Source organism: Arvicola amphibius, chromosome 4 (genome assembly GCF_903992535.2).
Source record: "Arvicola amphibius chromosome 4, mArvAmp1.2, whole genome shotgun sequence".
Lineage (NCBI taxonomy): Eukaryota > Metazoa > Chordata > Mammalia > Rodentia > Cricetidae > Arvicola > Arvicola amphibius.
Genome location: NC_052050.1, coordinates 99,933,740 through 99,950,133, shown reverse-complemented (window position 1 = coordinate 99,950,133; position 16,394 = coordinate 99,933,740). Strand labels below are relative to the sequence as shown.

Sequence of the window (16,394 nt, the reverse complement as noted above, 5' to 3'; positions counted from 1 at the left end):
ACAAAGGAGAATACTCATCAGTTAACCTTACTTTGAAACATATGCAAATGTGTAGTTCATTCAAAGAAGCACATCAAATGAAAAATGCATAAATATAATTTCCTTGGGCACTCCTTTTTCATTTAACTAAAAATATGAGTGAGGTGCGGAGGCACATGCGTGCAATCCCTGCACTTAGAGGCTAAGGCAGGAGGACTCCAACTTTGAGGCCTATCTGGGCTGCATACAGAGCAAGACCGTTTCTCAAAAACAAACAATGTAGAACCGTAGCTGTGCATGCTTGCCTCTCCATCCCTTCCCCGTCTACCTTGCCAGCGCCTGGACCTTTGTGGTATGGCGCTCCTGCTGCTCTGCCACCCTCCTCTTCAAGGCGTCCACCTCTTGCCGGAGTGCAGCCGAGTGCTCCATCTCGCCATCAAGGAGATTCCGCAGTGACCTGGAAGAGAGGGACCCACAGTTCAGAGGCTATTCACCCAGCCCACCCAGAGGACAATGCAGCTCTTCATGGCTGCCCACAGGCTCACACAAACCACAATGCAGTTCCAGCTCACGTAAACGGACGCTGGCAGACAGCAAGTCTGAGCCTGGTAATTGCACTGAGTCCCAGGGCAGTCACCTGTGGTCAGACTCGGGGACCTTGCTCCTGTGACAGCTTAGATCAAGGGGAAACCAGGAGCTCGGCAGATGCAAGGGAGGCACTTTAAAGACACTCCATTCAGAGTGCAGCGTGTTAAACAGAAGCTTTGACCAACCTCAATGGAAACAGATCTCACAAAGGGAAGGGTGTCAAAACAGGCCAAATAAATATTCTGCAGCAAAAACACACAGAACACTTTCTCAGATTCCATGCTATTTCATCCTGTTTCCACTGCTGCCCATAGAATAGACCAGGACTCTCAGTCCACAGCCACCTCCATGATAAGCAGGAATGCATGGCATCCTAGTGAGTATATACTAGACAGCACACGCTAAGCCAGCTTGTATGGTATCCTACAGAGTGCATATTAGCACAGCATTATCTTATATTCCTATACTTTTTAGCTTTTATGGTATGCCCATTCACATATACATTTCTTATCCCAGAAAATGACCAGGGATAGCAGTTCTAGGAAAGGTCACAGGTTGGTTATCACACTAAGGTAAATCAAATATGGTTCTGATTCACTGCACCTAAATGACTGTTTCTAGAAAAGCAACTGTGATGTATTTATAGGCCACATCCAGAGGACGCCTGCCATGAACATCAGGGTGTATCAAATACGCCAAGCCCCCACAGTGCCCCACCACGGAGCTCTCTAAGACCTGCCATGTTCATTGGGAGCTTGGAGAAGATTCCCCTCCTGGAGCATCCTGGTGCATCCTGTCTGTGAAGAAGCAGTCAATATACGGTGGCTGTCATTCTTCACAAGGGCAGACAAAACACATGGCTGCTTCCAAGAGCATCACTCCAGCTAGAGCAAGGAAACCAACCTTGAAGTGGCCAGCAGCTGTTTGTTGAGAATGCAGGCTAGCTGAATGTGAGCTGCTATTTTAGAAATCAAACTTATTTGCCTTTGTACAGCTCTACAAAGGACGACGGGCGGCTGGTCAGCTAGGTCCAAAATAAGGTCTAAGAGGAAACCGTGACTGCTCTCACCAGTAAAGGACAGGCAGCCTCCCTGTGTCCACTGGCTTTTGTGAATAACCTCAGGCAAGCCTGTCGCTGACACCCCAGCCTCAACACAGACTCTGGTAGGAGAATGTCAACTTCAGACACTCAGAGGGTGGCAACTGGTAGTATCTAGAATGGATCTCAATAAAGAAGAAGAAGAAACTTAAGAAAGCACTTGGCCTCTTGGAGTTGACCACTGGGTTTTGGCCAAATTAGAAGAATCCAAATGTCATCTTGTCCTAGGAATCCCCAATTTGAGTGGAACACAGAAAATATGCCCTCAGTTAAAGGTCATTTCGAGAGTATTCTTTGGGCAGGGAGCTGGACAGAAGTGGTGTGGCATTCCTTCCTGAAGTGACAAAACCATTCTAAAATTGGCCATGGCAATAGCTGCACATATCTGAGAATATACACAACCCACTGCATTGTGGGTATGTGGATGACATCAGTGAAAGCTGGCATTAAAGGATGCTCCTCCACATTCCTATGTTGGAAGGTGGCAGCATTGCTGCTTCGATCCCTTGCTTATATGCAAGCCACGGCAGATCTACTGAAGTGGCCTAGTCCAGAGAAGTAAGAAATCTGTTGAGACCCCAGTACCCAAGTCAGACAACTTGAAACTGCCTGTAACTCCTGCTCCGAGGCACCCAGTCCCCTTTCTGGCTTGCACTGCACATCCACATGCACGTGCAAACACACACACACACACACACACATACACACACGTAAGAATTTAAAGTAATAATAATAGTAAGGTAAGGAGCTTGGCAGTAAAGCGCCAATCTCTCCATTCATCCGCTCTGCCACTAGGGACAAAAAGTCAGAGAAAGAGGCAGCCATGATATCACAGTACCCGTTCTCTTCTTCCAATTCATCTTTTCTGTTCATCATGGCCACGATGGCTTGGCGTAGTTCATCTGAGGGAAGAAAGCAAAGGCAATGCTATGAGCAGACCGTCCACTGCAGTACACGAGCAGAAGCTCCGGTAGGCTGTCTGTCCCCAGCCTCTCTACAGTACACGCTGGCCTGTCTAGGTAGGCCCCTGCTCCCTAGAAAGGATTCTTTTACAGCCTCAGACACACAGTGTGTCACTGTCACTCTCATCCACACAAACAGAAGGGAAAGGTGAGAAGAGAGCTAATGTGTGTTGGGAAGAAGAATAGGTTCCTGGGAAAACACACTCAGCTTGCAATTTCTGAGTGCTTTCCCAAGTCTTTGTTTCTGGACAGTGTCTGTGGTGAACACTGAAGTGTTCCTCTTACAGTTGTTTATCAGCCCAGACAGCAGATCAGGTAGTACTCGGCTCCATTCTTGCATAAAGACAGTCCATCAAGGTTAGCAAACATCTGGCTCTCCCACACTGCCTCCTGAGGGCAGCAGACAGCCGATAGAGGACTACATTCAATACACAGTGCACACCGCACAATTACTCGGGAGAGCCACCCCTCTAGCCTCTTTCACACAGGAAAGCACACTTCCCAACTCCATCAAGCTTAACCATTGGTGCTGTGCACATGAAGGCATGGCCAGATCTTAGCTGCAACTCAAGATCCAGAGATCACAGAGTTGTTTTATCTGTTTCCTTTACTTGATTTCACCTTAGGGTGGCCGCTGGCAAGTGCAGGGCCCAAATCATGCATCTAGTAGTAGTCTGTAACTATGTCCAAGAGTCCACACTGTCTAGAACCACCTACATGGATCCAAGTAGTGAGGTCACAACGGGTGCCCAAAAGTTCAATAGCCAGCTTCGTGTTTTAAGACCAGAAGCATTGATGATCTTAGCAAATTTCCTCAATTTTAAAATATTTCATAATATTAAAAATAATTAGGAAATACCTTTCCATAAAATTTATTAAGAAGAACTAGAGATTCTTATAAGGAATGACCCTCTAGGAAGAGGGTGAGGCTAGAAACAAGAAGCTTGTCAGTCTGTGGTACAAGCAGCCCTGAGAGACAGAAAGGAGACATTAGGAGAAGGCCTAGGGCAGAAAACAGGCAGAACTGGGCCACTGAACACCTAGCCATGCTCTGCCTGCAAACACAATGACCCAGGGCTCATACATTCAACTACTCATTCACCTACCAAGAACATATGAAGTTCAAATACCTTCCCAAGGAAAGAGGCAGGCTCCCACCCGATCCAAGGGAGGATCCTAATGGAGAGTAACAACGGCCATCACAAGCCTACATGAAGCCAACTCAGTGAGGTGTCCCTGGTTGCTAGGGTCCCTGCTCAGAGCCTCACACCAGAGTCTCAGCCTCTCTCAGTGACCTTCCTCCAGAAATGAGGGAGCAGCATCCTTCTCACCTCCCTGGAAGCCAGGAGGATCAGAGGAGACTGAGAAAGAGTGTCTTTGAGGGTACTTCTCACGGGCTATAGCAGGAAGTCCAGAAGGACCTGCTGCTAGGATGCAGAACTTTATTCTAATTGATAATCTTTAGAGAAAAACAAAGCAGGTGATTTATCCCCAGGTCACTGTGGCTATGAAGAAAAATAAAACCAACCAAATTAACTGTTGTACCAGCGGCAGGGAGGATAAAGCACTCTAGGCTCAGTCTTCAGGCCAGCCAGGCCAGTGCTGTGGGCACAGCGGACAGCTTCATTATTCCTCCACTCCAGGACCTGCATGGATTCTGAATCTTCCTCTAGGCTTTCTTCCTCACTGGAGTTCTTAGCTGGCCTGAACCACTGATGAGCAAAGGAATGATCCTACGTGTTTGCCAGTAGTCTGCCTGCCCTTCTCCAGCTCTGTAGTAACACATCTGGTTTACACTCGTGAACTGCACTGCTGTACCCAAGATGGGACCAGAGAGCAGCAGATGACAGCAAGGACACCTCCACCACCACTGTACTCAGGAACGAGTGGCCTGGACTAGGCAGGGCAGGTGTTGTCACACTGGCAAGCCCTCAGTCTCTCCATTCTGCTCCACCCCTCCCAGAGGGTACAGCTCATCCACATGATCATGCCCCTGGGCATCTGTGTAGAACCATCATCCCTAGATCAGTCACAGTGACAGTATCTGCCTGGCCAGAGGCCAACTGAGGGGTGTCCGGATGATCCGGACTGAACTACTGTTAGCCAACCAGTGGTCAGACTTCCCTCTAAGATGGAAGTTATTACACGCATGTTATCTCACAGATTTCCTGGTCAGAATCCTGGTCAGAATCCATCTCTCTTCATATGAAATCCCCGGCTGACATTCTATTTTTTTTTAAGATTTTATTTATTTATTATGTATACAACATTCTTCCTCCATGCATGCCTGCAGGCCAGAAGAGGGCGCCAGATCTCATTACAGATGGTCGTGAGCCACTATGTGGTTGCTGGGAATTGAACTCAGGTCCTCTGGAAGAACAGTCAATGCTCTTAACCACTGAGCCATCTCTCCAGCTCATCCCGCGGACATTCTTACATGAGAAAACCCCAGCTCACCACCCCAGGCTCCGGTAGTGATGAGTCTCTTTTGAAAAGCTTTCCTGAGACCCCTTGCCCTGCAGCAGCTAAAGGTAGGAGATGTGAGTCGCCTTGTTCTTCCCTTGTGCACACAGATGCTGACAGAATACAGACCATGCTGCACACCTTAGTGCCTTGGATCCCCTCTTACTGCATGTTTAACCAACGTGTTTGAATTTGATCCAGAAATATGAGTGGCCAGGGGAGGCCACTTTGATCTAACCTTCCACACTTCTAAAACCAACAGAAAAGCTCTGAAAGACAAATGTCACACGCTTTCTCTTATATGTGGAATCTAGATTTGAGTGTGTGTGCCTGTGTGTATGTGTGTGTATGTGTTTATGTATGTGTGTGCCTGTGTGTCTGTGTCTGTTTCTGTGCATGTATGCCTGTGTTTCTGTGTGTGTGTGTGTACCTGTGTGTCTGTGTTGTGTCTGTATATATGTATCTGTGCATGTGTCTGTATATGTGTTTCTATATTGTATGCCTGTGTGTCGGTGTCCGTGTGTGTGTCTGAATATATGTGTGTGCATGTGTGTCTGTGTATGTGTCTGTTTCTGTGTGTGCATGCCTGTGTGTCTGTGTGTCTCTGTGTGTCTCTGTGTATGTTTCTGTATGTGTGTGCATGTGTGTCTGTGTCTGTTTTCGTGTGTCTGTGTGTGTGTGTGTGTGTATGTGTGTGTAGGGGGGGGTTGTGAGGAGGAGAGGGAAGGAAAAGAGAAGCAGCGGTAAGAAGGTGATACAGTACACGTGTGTGGCTGGAAAGGAGGAGTGGCTGTTTCAGTCGAGGAAGGAGACCAGCAAAGGGAGATGAGAAGGAAATAAAGGGGGAAAGTATAATGACATGTAATTATGAAAATAGCACAATGAAACTCATTATGTTACATGCTTACTCTAAATGAATAAATAACACACACATACAGAAAACCAATGGCAATAATAGCACTTTCTGTGAAGTTACACGCCTCTGCCCAGCAAGCCTTATTTCTAGTCTCACAGCCTCCTGTCTAGGACAGTCAGTAGCACAGAGCAGGAAACAGATTGTGGCAGTCCCTTCAGAATTCCCAGTACCTCAAAGCTCTATCACCCACAATGGTGGAGACTGTCCTGGTGAGCAGCAGTAAAGAACAAGAGGAAGTTCAGGTGTGAATTCTAGGAGCTTCCATTCCAGGGACAGAAAATCCATGGCAAGTTGTTACCAATAGGCTCTGGGGCCAGCAGTCCTAAATTCAAGACCCACTCAGCTACGTGCCATAGGCAACCTTGACAGGTTTCTGCCTTTGCAAACTATAAGCTGGAACTGTGCCTCATTTCCCCAGGGATGGCTGGTAGCAAGCACAGGGCAGTCAATCAGTTTCAGCACTTAAAGAATGCAGGCTCTGCAGTCAGGTGCCGGCCTCCAATCCCAGCTTCCAACCTGAGGATGCTGTTTATTGACCTTATCTGAGAACCTTAAGGGTAAAATGGGATCTTAACAGTCTGTTTCTTCAGGCATGGTAACACACATCAGTAATCCCAGCATTTGGGTGGTAAAGAAGCAGGATCAAAAGTTCAAGGCCATACTTGGCTAGATAGGGAATTTGAGGCCAGTGTAGGGTACATTAGACCCTGCCTCAACAATCGGACAAACCCAGTCACTACATCATGGAAGTGCTGCAAGGATTAAAGGTGGTAATATGCAAACGAGGTGTCTAGAGCACAGTGGCATTTAACAGGTATTCTTGATAGGTCTCACTATCCCTTTCCCTTCAACTGCAAGGGACAGAAAGGTGGAAACACAGTGTCAGACATTGCTCACAAGTGCGGGTCATTTATGTGGGCCCACTTGCAAGAGATGTGGAATATACTAAGCTCCTATGCACCTCAACCTTGGACAATAAAAAGAAACACTTGAAAATGCTCCCTGCTATACAGCAGCCCGCCAGATAAGGAGACCTCCTGAAGACCAAACACCATTCAACAGGGCAATGTGGGTAAACCAGGCCAGTCACCAAAGCACCACCTAGAAGAGACTGAGTATCTGGATTCCGGCTTCTTAGAGCCAGGAAGGAGGAGTCTGGATACTGACATTACGACTTGCACCTGAACATTACATTCTGTTGTGAGTCTTGAACCACACAGAACACTCAACCAGTGGCAGCAGCCTCCAGTAGCCACAGGAGAGCCTGGCCAGCAGACCCCAGGATTACTGTGCAGCCTGTGAGCAGCGGCAGGACAGCTAGTGCAATGCAACCCAGCCCTGTCATCCTGGCGTGACGGTGCCTGCCCCACACAGCATTCCCAGCCTCCTGGAGAGGCCCTGGATTTGCACAAACATCAAAACGATGCATGACAATCACAAGCGCAGACACAGTTTATAAAGGAGATGGGGACCTTTTCGGTGGCCCTCGTGCCTTTCACGGACTTCTACAGAGAACAGTGGTAACGGCGGGGATGGACATGGCGACTCTAACAGAAACTCATTCCTGCTGCTGTGGCTGTCTTGTGCCTTCCTGGGCAGCAGGGAGGGAACGCGGGTTCCATGTATCATGTGATTCGCCATCCACCAGTCTCAATGCTGTGCATGAGCAGAGGTTTTTCTCTCCAGCACGATGCAGCTCTTATCTGTGAGTCTCATCACTGTGATTCCTTCCTCTTTACTGAGGCACAATCTCCAGGAGCACCTGAATGTCAGCTCTGGGGAGCCTGGCCATGCAGGCAGTCCCTCTCCTGAGGCTGAATGGTCTGTGGCCATTTACCTCAAAGCAGTTCTTTGCCAACTTCAGCCATCAGAAATTGATCTGGGATAAGACACAGCATTTCCAATCACTGCACAAAAGATGGCTTCATCCACAATGCTAAGGCAAGGAACCATTTTGGAAGCAAAAAACAAGACTTCAAGCTCCACTTCTGCTATGAACTGAAATAAGTCTCAAGCAGACCAGTACTTAAATATGGGGAGTGAAGCAATCAAAACTATAAATATATGAGCAAACACTCCTTCAGGTCTCCTGACATGAGAGCAGAGAAAGGACAGCTGGACCCACTCAGTCTCTGCTCATCAAGGACCACTAAAACGAACGAGCTCGTCATTTCAGGCAGTTGATGAAGGCTCTCTGTGGAAGCCACAGCCATCCTAGTCAGTCATGCTCCACTCTGGACACCTGACCTCAGTACATACTCCACCACACTTTCCTCTCAGCTTGTCAGAGGGAGGGCAGTGCTCTGTGACTACCCACGGGAACCCAATCCGCTCCCCTGCGCTCACCATTTGCATACTGTCCACGGTTGTTTTCTAACATGGCAGCATGTGCTGGCCCTCTCACCACAGCCCTGCACCCCCCACACGCCCCATGAGATGAAGGAAGCTCTCTGCAGCTACGTATGTGGCCCACAGTCACTCAGACAACGGACTAGAGAGGAGCTTTGGTAAGAATAGCTGAGCCAGGTGTGCTGGTGCTCACCTTTAAACCCAGCATCAGGAAGGCATGGAGAAGGGGGGATCTCTATGAGTTCGAGGTTAGCCTGGTCTCTCCCATCTCCTTCCTCACCTGCGCAGTGTTTTAGCACACGTTCCTGAAAGGAGCATCTGAAGCCTAACTCAGAGCCCTTCGGGTGAAGGGGAAGCCTAGCCCAAAACCTTGTTTTGTAAGGCGTGTCCCCCTTGGTTTAAAGGCGTGTCCCCCTTGGTCTAAAGGTGTGTCCCTCTTAGGCGTGTCCCCCTTAGGCTAATATTGACTTATAAAATCTTGCGGGCCTGCGGCCTGCCTGCTCTTTGTTTTCCTGCCCTCCTCGCTGGAACCTTGGATTTGTAAGTTCCCTTTCCTTTCCTTTATTAAAACTGACTTATATATATTAAAGCTTGTCTGGTGAATCATAACTGCCGATCAACCACGCACCTTCATTTGGCGTCCAACTCGGGCATTTGGGAGCCTTCAGCTCCAGTTCCCACACTGCGTGGCAAGGATTCGGCCTTGGGCTCTTGATTGCTTCTGAGCAGTTTCCCAGACTAGCCTGTCCCAGCCCCGCTTGTACGGAGCAAAGGACGTGTGTGTGTGTGTGCGGGTGACTCAGTCCGAGCTCGCTAACCCCTCAGGCAGCACCAGTCCCGGCTGAGTTCGGCCTGGGCCCTGACCTGCCGGAGACTAGTGGTTACTGCCGGAGTCCCAACATTCGAGCTCCGCCTGTACTGCAGACTCGGTTTGGCCGAGCGGTTATTGCCCTAGCGACCTACTGGCAGGGAACGGTCATTTCAGGTAAAATTTCTTTTGATTAAAAAAAAAAAAAATGTCTGACCATATCACCGTTGAAAGCTTCTGCAATCTATTTAATTATACTATGGTAGAAATATTACAGGACACATATGATATTCCCATAACTTGGATGTTTATAGGGCTTGCAATTTTTCTCGTATTTGGTTTCTCCCTTACATGGTTTGAAAATAGAAAAATGATAAAGTCCTTACAGAATGAAACCAGGATTCTTAGGACAGAGGTTGAATGCTTAAGAAAGGGCACAACTGTTTTGAGTGACAACTTTAAGTCGGTCGAGGTATTTGCAAAAACAATTCAGACTGACACCAAGAAAGAGTTTGAAGGTCTCAAGGAAGGGAATAGGGCTTTGTCTGATATGACTCGGTCAAATGAGCAAAATTTAGAAAAACTACAGTCTGATATTAAGGAGAGACTCATTGCTGCGGAGGAGAGAACAGCTGATTTGGATCGTAAACTTCAGTCCCTGTCTGAAACATTATCAGAGAGAATTAAAACTGCTGAATGTGAAAATCGGACTTTGTCTAAAAGGATATGACAGATTGGCTGACAGATTGTCAATACAAGAAGGCACAATTCATGCCATGAAAATTCTATCCAAGGATGAGATACTAACTCTACTGGACAAACTTCATGTTTTGGAATCCTCCATGAAGGCCTTGGAGCATAATTCTGGACAGGAGATCCAGGCCTTACAGAAGGCAATAGTAAGCAGATTAGAAAAGATTGAGGAAATTATAGAACAGGAGCAAACGGTACAAAGGCGAAATTTAACTCCGTCAATGAGTAAAACTCTCCGGGATAATTTCCATAAAGTTCTACCTGCCTTTCCAATAGTAACGTCAGAAAAGGTGACTGGTTCCAAAAACCCTAAAGTCATCAAGGAATATACATGGGAACCCGTCCGTATGAATGATCTCAAAGAAATTAAACAAGCCATTATGAACTTTGGGCTACATTCGTCCTTTGTTAGAGAGATGCTCAAAACTTGGTCTATAAGCAATAAGGCAACGCCCCATGATTGGGTACAATTAGTATCAGCTGTTCTAGAGAGTGGGTCACAATTAAATTGGAAATGCATGTTCAGACAAGAGGCTAAACTTTTAGAACAGCAGGAAAGAGCAAAGGGAATTGAGATCTCCCTAGATCAAATTCTAGGTGAAGGACTTTTCTCTGATCCTCTGGAACAAGCGAATTATGATGAACACACCTTATCCATATGTACTACAGCAGCTTTAAAGGCTTGGGACAGGGTTCAAGACCCAGGACAGAGACTGGAATCATATATCAGAGTTAAACAGGGTCAGAGAGAACCCTTTAGTGATTTTTTACAAAGGCTAACTAAAGCTGTACAGATAGGGATATCTGACCCAGAAGCAAGACGTATAATAATTGAATCTTTGGCTTATGAGAATGCCAATGTGGAGTGTAAAAGGATCCTGGGGCCTTTAAAGATGAGATCAGCGCCCTTGGACGAATGGGTCTTACATACAATGAATGTTGAATCATTTGACTATGGCACTGAAGCATGGGTCGAAGAAGCAATTTCTAATGCAAAAAGGAGGCATCAAGTTACCAAATGTTTTAATTGTGGCAAGATGGGACATATTAAAAGGAATTGCAGACAACGGATTTTCAGAAATAATAATAATAATAATAACAACAACAATAATAATAATAATAACAATAATAATAATAATGCCTCTTCTAGAAATAACAGACGTAGGAGGACTCAGCCTTCAGGTATATGTAGGAGATGTGGAAAAGGCAGACACTGGACAAATGAGTGCAGGTCAACAAGAGATAGACAAGGCAACCTGTTGCCACTGGGAAACTCAATGGGGGGCCTCTCGCAGGCCCCCATGGCGAATGTGGTCCAGTCATTTCCAGTTACTGCCGAGAACATGCCTCGTCAAGAAAATTAGAAAGCCCCATGCCTGCTGTTAAAAGCAAAAATGGCCTGAAAGATGAGTTACGTGTATTTTGGCAGACTTTTATAAATGAACAAAGACCAAAGTTAAGAGTGTGTGTAAATGGCATTTTTATTACTGGCCTACTGGACACAGGTGCGGATGTAAGTATCATTACTCCAGAATCTTGGCATCCGTATTGGCCTCTTCAGGATGTAAATGTTCAGTTCCTGGGAATTGGAACCCTATCTCAAGTAAGGCAGAGCACGAGATGGGTTGAATGCATAGGGCCAGAAGGACAAATAGGAAAATTAAGGCCATATGTAGCCAATATTGCAGTGAATTTATGGGGCCGTGACCTGTTGCAGCAATGGAATACCCAAATTAACATTCCTGCTGCTTCTAGAGCCTCTATCACCGAGGGAAATATTAAAAGATATTACAGAAGGCTGAAACCGGCTGTTCGGGCTGTACAAGAATGCAAAGCAATTGATGGCCCTTCAGAGATACAAACAGCACTGCCTCTAAAATGGTTGACTGAGAAACCAATATGGACAAAGCAATGGCCATTAGCTGAGGAAAAGTTGCAGGCTTTAGAACAGCTGGTACAAGAGCAATTAGATGCTCGACATATAGAAGAATCTACCAGCCCTTGGAATTCTCCTGTATTTGTTGTTAAGAAAAAATCTGGTAAGTGGAGAATGGTGACAGATCTCAGGGCTATCAATAAGGTTATTCAACCTATGGGCTCTCTGCAATCTGGAATTCCTCTGCCATCTTTATTACCAAAAGGATGGCCTCTCATAGTAATTGATTTAAAGGATTGTTTCTTCACTATACCTTTACAAGAAAAAGACAGAGAAAAGTTTGCCTTCACAGTGCCTACTTATAATAACTCTCAACCTACAAGGAGATACCAGTGGACCGTCCTCCCACAGGGCATGTTGAACTCTCCCACCCTGTGCCAATATTTTGTAAATCAACCATTGCAAATAATACGCAAGCAATTTCCCAAGTCTATAATTTATCATTACATGGATGATATTCTGTTATCTGATTCAAACATGGCTACTTTAGAAAGACTGTTTGAAGAAGTAAAAATACTTTTACCTAAATGGGGATTGCAGATTGCTCCTGAAAAAATTCAGAGAGGAGATTCTGTTAATTATCTAGGTTATAAAATAGGTTTACAAAAAATTAAGACACAAAAAGCACAAATTAGGAGAGATCGGTTACGGACTCTCAATGACTTTCAAAGGTTGTTAGGAGACATTTCCAGCTTACAACCAGCTGTTGGCATAACACCTGATATGATAATTCATTTAAATAAAACCTTGGATGGTGAAAAAGACTTAAACAGTCCCAGAGAATTAACAGCTGAAGCAGAAAAGGAGCTGAGAATGATTGAAGAGAAATTACAAGAGACACATGTGGACAGGGTGAATCCAGAGCTCAGTTGTATTCTCGTCATATTGCCTTCCAAAATTTCTCCTACAGGAATTTTAATGCAGAGAGATGATATTATCTTAGAATGGATCTTTTTACCACATAAACCAAGTAAGAAAATAAAAACTTATGTGGAAAAAGTCTCTGAATTAATTATAAAAGGCAAATTGAGACTTCGTCAACTAGCAGGCATAGACCCAGCAGAAATTATAGTTCCTTTCACTGCTGATGAACTAAAAAAATTGTGGGAAGATAACGAACCATGGCAAAGAGCTTGCGCTAATTTTTTGGGAGAAATCAATAACAACTATCCGAAAAGCAAGAGGCTTAACTTTATAAAGAGAACTTCTTGGATTCTCCCCCGAATCATCCGTGATGCTCCAATAACTGGAGCACGTACATTTTATACTGATGCTAATAAATCAGGGAAAGCAGGTTACAAATCAGAAGATTTGAGTAAGGTGGAACAAAGCCCTTATGATTCTGTCCAGAAGGCAGAATTATATGCCATTCTTATGGTGGTAAGGGATTTTAAAGAACCGCTTAATATAGTTACTGATTCACAATATGCAGAAAGAGTAATCTTACATATTGAAACTGCTGAATTTATACCTGATGATACAGAACTAACCTCATTGTTTATCCAGGTACAAGACATGATCAGGAACAGGCTTTGCCCTATGTATATAACACACATCCGATCTCATACGGGTCTGCCAGGTCCTCTAGCAAAAGGTAATGCAGAAATTGATCAATTGTTGATTGGTAGTGTGCTGCAGGCCTCTGAATTTCATAAAAAACATCATGTCAATAGCAAAGGCTTGAAGAAAGAATTTTCTATTACATGGCAACAAGCTAAGGAAATTGTAAAGAAATGCCCTACTTGCTCTTTTTATAACCAAACACCACTGCCTGCAGGGGCTAATCCAAAGGGCACTCAAAGGAATGAAATCTGGCAGATGGATGTGTTTCACTTTGCAGAATTTGGCAAATTAAAATATGTACACCACACCATTGACACTTATTCAGGTTTTCAATGGGCAACTGCTTTAAGCTCAGAAAAAGCTGATTCAGTAATCACTCATTTATTAGAAGTTATGGCCATCATGGGTATACCTACACAAATAAAGACGGATAATGGTCCAGCTTATGTTTCTAGGAAAATGAAACAGTTTTTTGCTTATTACAATATTAAGCATGTTACAGGTATACCATACAATCCTACAGGTCAAGCAGTCATAGAAAGATCAAATAGAACTATAAAGGACATGTTAAACAAACAGAAAGGGGTGGAAAATACCCCTAGAAATAGGTTACATAGTGCTTTATTAACCTTGAATTTTCTCATCGCTAATGAGAAGGGGACAACGGCTGCAGAAAGACATTGGATAATGGAAAAGTCTGCTGAATTAAATCAACCAGTTTATTTCAAGGATGTGCTGACCTCGCAGTGGAAGCCAGGAGATGTGCTGCGTTGGGGAAGGGGTTTTGCTCTTGTCTCCACAGGAGAGGAAAAATTGTGGATACCGTCAAAATTAATAAAGGTTCGGTTTGAAGAGAAGAAGCCCCTTGGAAAAGAAAAATAATTCATTCACAAGGATGATGATCATACTGATGGTAAGAAAAGCATATAGGTTGGGGGCAGGGTTCTTTTCTTATCTCCACAGGAAACCACTCATCTTCAAAGAACTTAAGGGACCCTGGATATTTAAATACTGATGCATGGACACTAGTTACAACCTAATATGGATCAACACAGAACCCGAATATGTTTAGTAAGTATAAAACATTTTTTTACATATATACTGTGCCTTTATTTATATGTATATAGAGCTGGTTTTGGAGTTGGACTATGGCTCAGTCCTTCTTCAATTCCAAGCCTGTTTATAAGAGATATCTCAGAGTTTCTGTCTCAGGTCAGGAGCCATGAAATGGGACAGAATAATAATAGTAATAATAATAATAATAATAATGATAATGATGATGATGATGATGATGATACTTGATAAACTTTCTTTGCCTTTCCTCATATCTGTCTGTCTTTATTATACCTTCCATCGAATATATATGTCTGTATATGTCTTTGTAGATAATGTTTACCTTTCCTGTAACAAACAACAAATTTTCCTTCAGTAATCTTTGAAGTTTCCAGGATGAAGATGGGGCCCCACAACATCAATTTCACCTGGTTACTATGACGTCATGTTTTTAATAGCGCTAAAATTAGACCTTTTTTTGGTTTTTTTTTTTTTTTTTTTTTTTGGTACCAACTACACAAGACAGTTTCAAATGGTGTACAATTTTGACAACACTCTGGCCGGACCGGACCTCCTCAAAACACTCAGAGGCTAGTTACAATTTCCTCGACAAAATGTTATTCTGGGAATTTTACCATCATTTGCTTTCATGGAACCCCCTGAGAAGAACGTCGCCCCCATGTCAGCTAGAAGCAATCTTAGAGGACGACGCCCCCTCTCCCAACAGAGTTTGCCCTCTGGTTTAGGGACATCATTTAGTAGATGGTATAGGGTTGAGGGGATGGGGGAGGTATTATATGGACTCAGGGGTGTTTATGAAAAAAAAAGGGGGGGGGGAATTACCTGGTTTGATGGGATGATTAGTATTTGTGAATTATTGTTATTAGAAAATTGCATTGGTGTTGATTCTTGTATATTGAACATTGTATGTGAGTATGCTTCTACCTCCATTGTATGAGAGTATGCTTCTACCTCTGTTTAAAACAATTGTTATATTGAGATATTTATCATATTGCAATGTACATTTCTACCTCTGATATTATTTGTATAATGACATTGTTTACGTTTGGGGATATTGTCCTCATTTATTGCACAGTTGTTTTTCAGGTTTTTTAGATACATAGAAATTATATTTAGTATAGATAGTATAATCTTCGACCTCTTTGAAGAGCTGTAGAACATGGCCTTTAATCTAACCTAGAGTTTGGTACTTATGAGACACAATCACTCCTGGCAACACCACTCTACTCCCGAGAGAATGTTGAGCACCAAAGACACTCCACTGGGAGCTTGTCTTCTTCTTGGCAGAAGTGGCCTTTAGGCAAAGAAAAAGCCCATACCTCGACCACTGACAGAGTTTCAGAGTATCCGTAAATGGATAAAAACAGGATTGTCTTATCTTGCCAAGACAGGGTTGGACAGTTCTACAAAAAGTTCCTTGCCTTTGAAAAATGTTATGTCAGTTGTGTTAGGCCTTAGCCAAAGTTGGTTGCCTCAACATTGCAAAACGAAACTTTGGGTGACTGCCCAGGTAGTTAGTTGTCTCTGTCATTTGTTGCACATTTTGGAAGTTTCTTGTTTGTACTTCCTGGTTGCTTAAGTAATATTACTTCCCTTCTCAGATCTTTGATGGGGTTGAAGATTAGATAATTGTAGTTACCCTCTACATTATTTAGACTCCTTGAAATAGAATGCTTAGTAAAACTTTTGTTATATGTTTCTTCTTAATATTGTTTGTAATTTTATATTTATTATTTGTTCCTATTGAATATAGTTGTATTTGGTTTGGTTCTGTCTTATTTAGACAAAAGGGGGAGATGAAGGGGAAGCCTAGCCCAAAACCTTGTTTTGTAAGGCGTGTCCCCCTTGGTTTAAAGGCGTGTCCCCCTTGGTCTAAAGGCGTGTCCCTCTTAGGCGTGTCCCCC

General features: G+C 44.1%; 1 protein-coding gene across 4 annotated transcripts in view; it reads right to left on the bottom strand.

The window, feature by feature from the left end:
- Snx29 (sorting nexin 29) overlaps positions 1 to 16,394 on the bottom strand; it is a 428,110-nt gene that overhangs the window by 298,969 nt on the left and 112,747 nt on the right. For all 4 annotated transcript variants that reach the window (XR_005285098.1, XM_038327322.1, XM_038327324.1 and 1 more), the window contains 2 exons: positions 2,505 to 2,568; positions 308 to 436 (listed from right to left, as the gene is read on the bottom strand). Coding sequence is in view for 3 of the 4 variants with exons in the window: in XM_038327322.1 (XP_038183250.1) it covers positions 308 to 436; positions 2,505 to 2,568 (193 nt within the window). In the remaining variant the exon portion in view is untranslated. The remainder of the gene's footprint in view (positions 1 to 307; positions 437 to 2,504; positions 2,569 to 16,394) is intronic.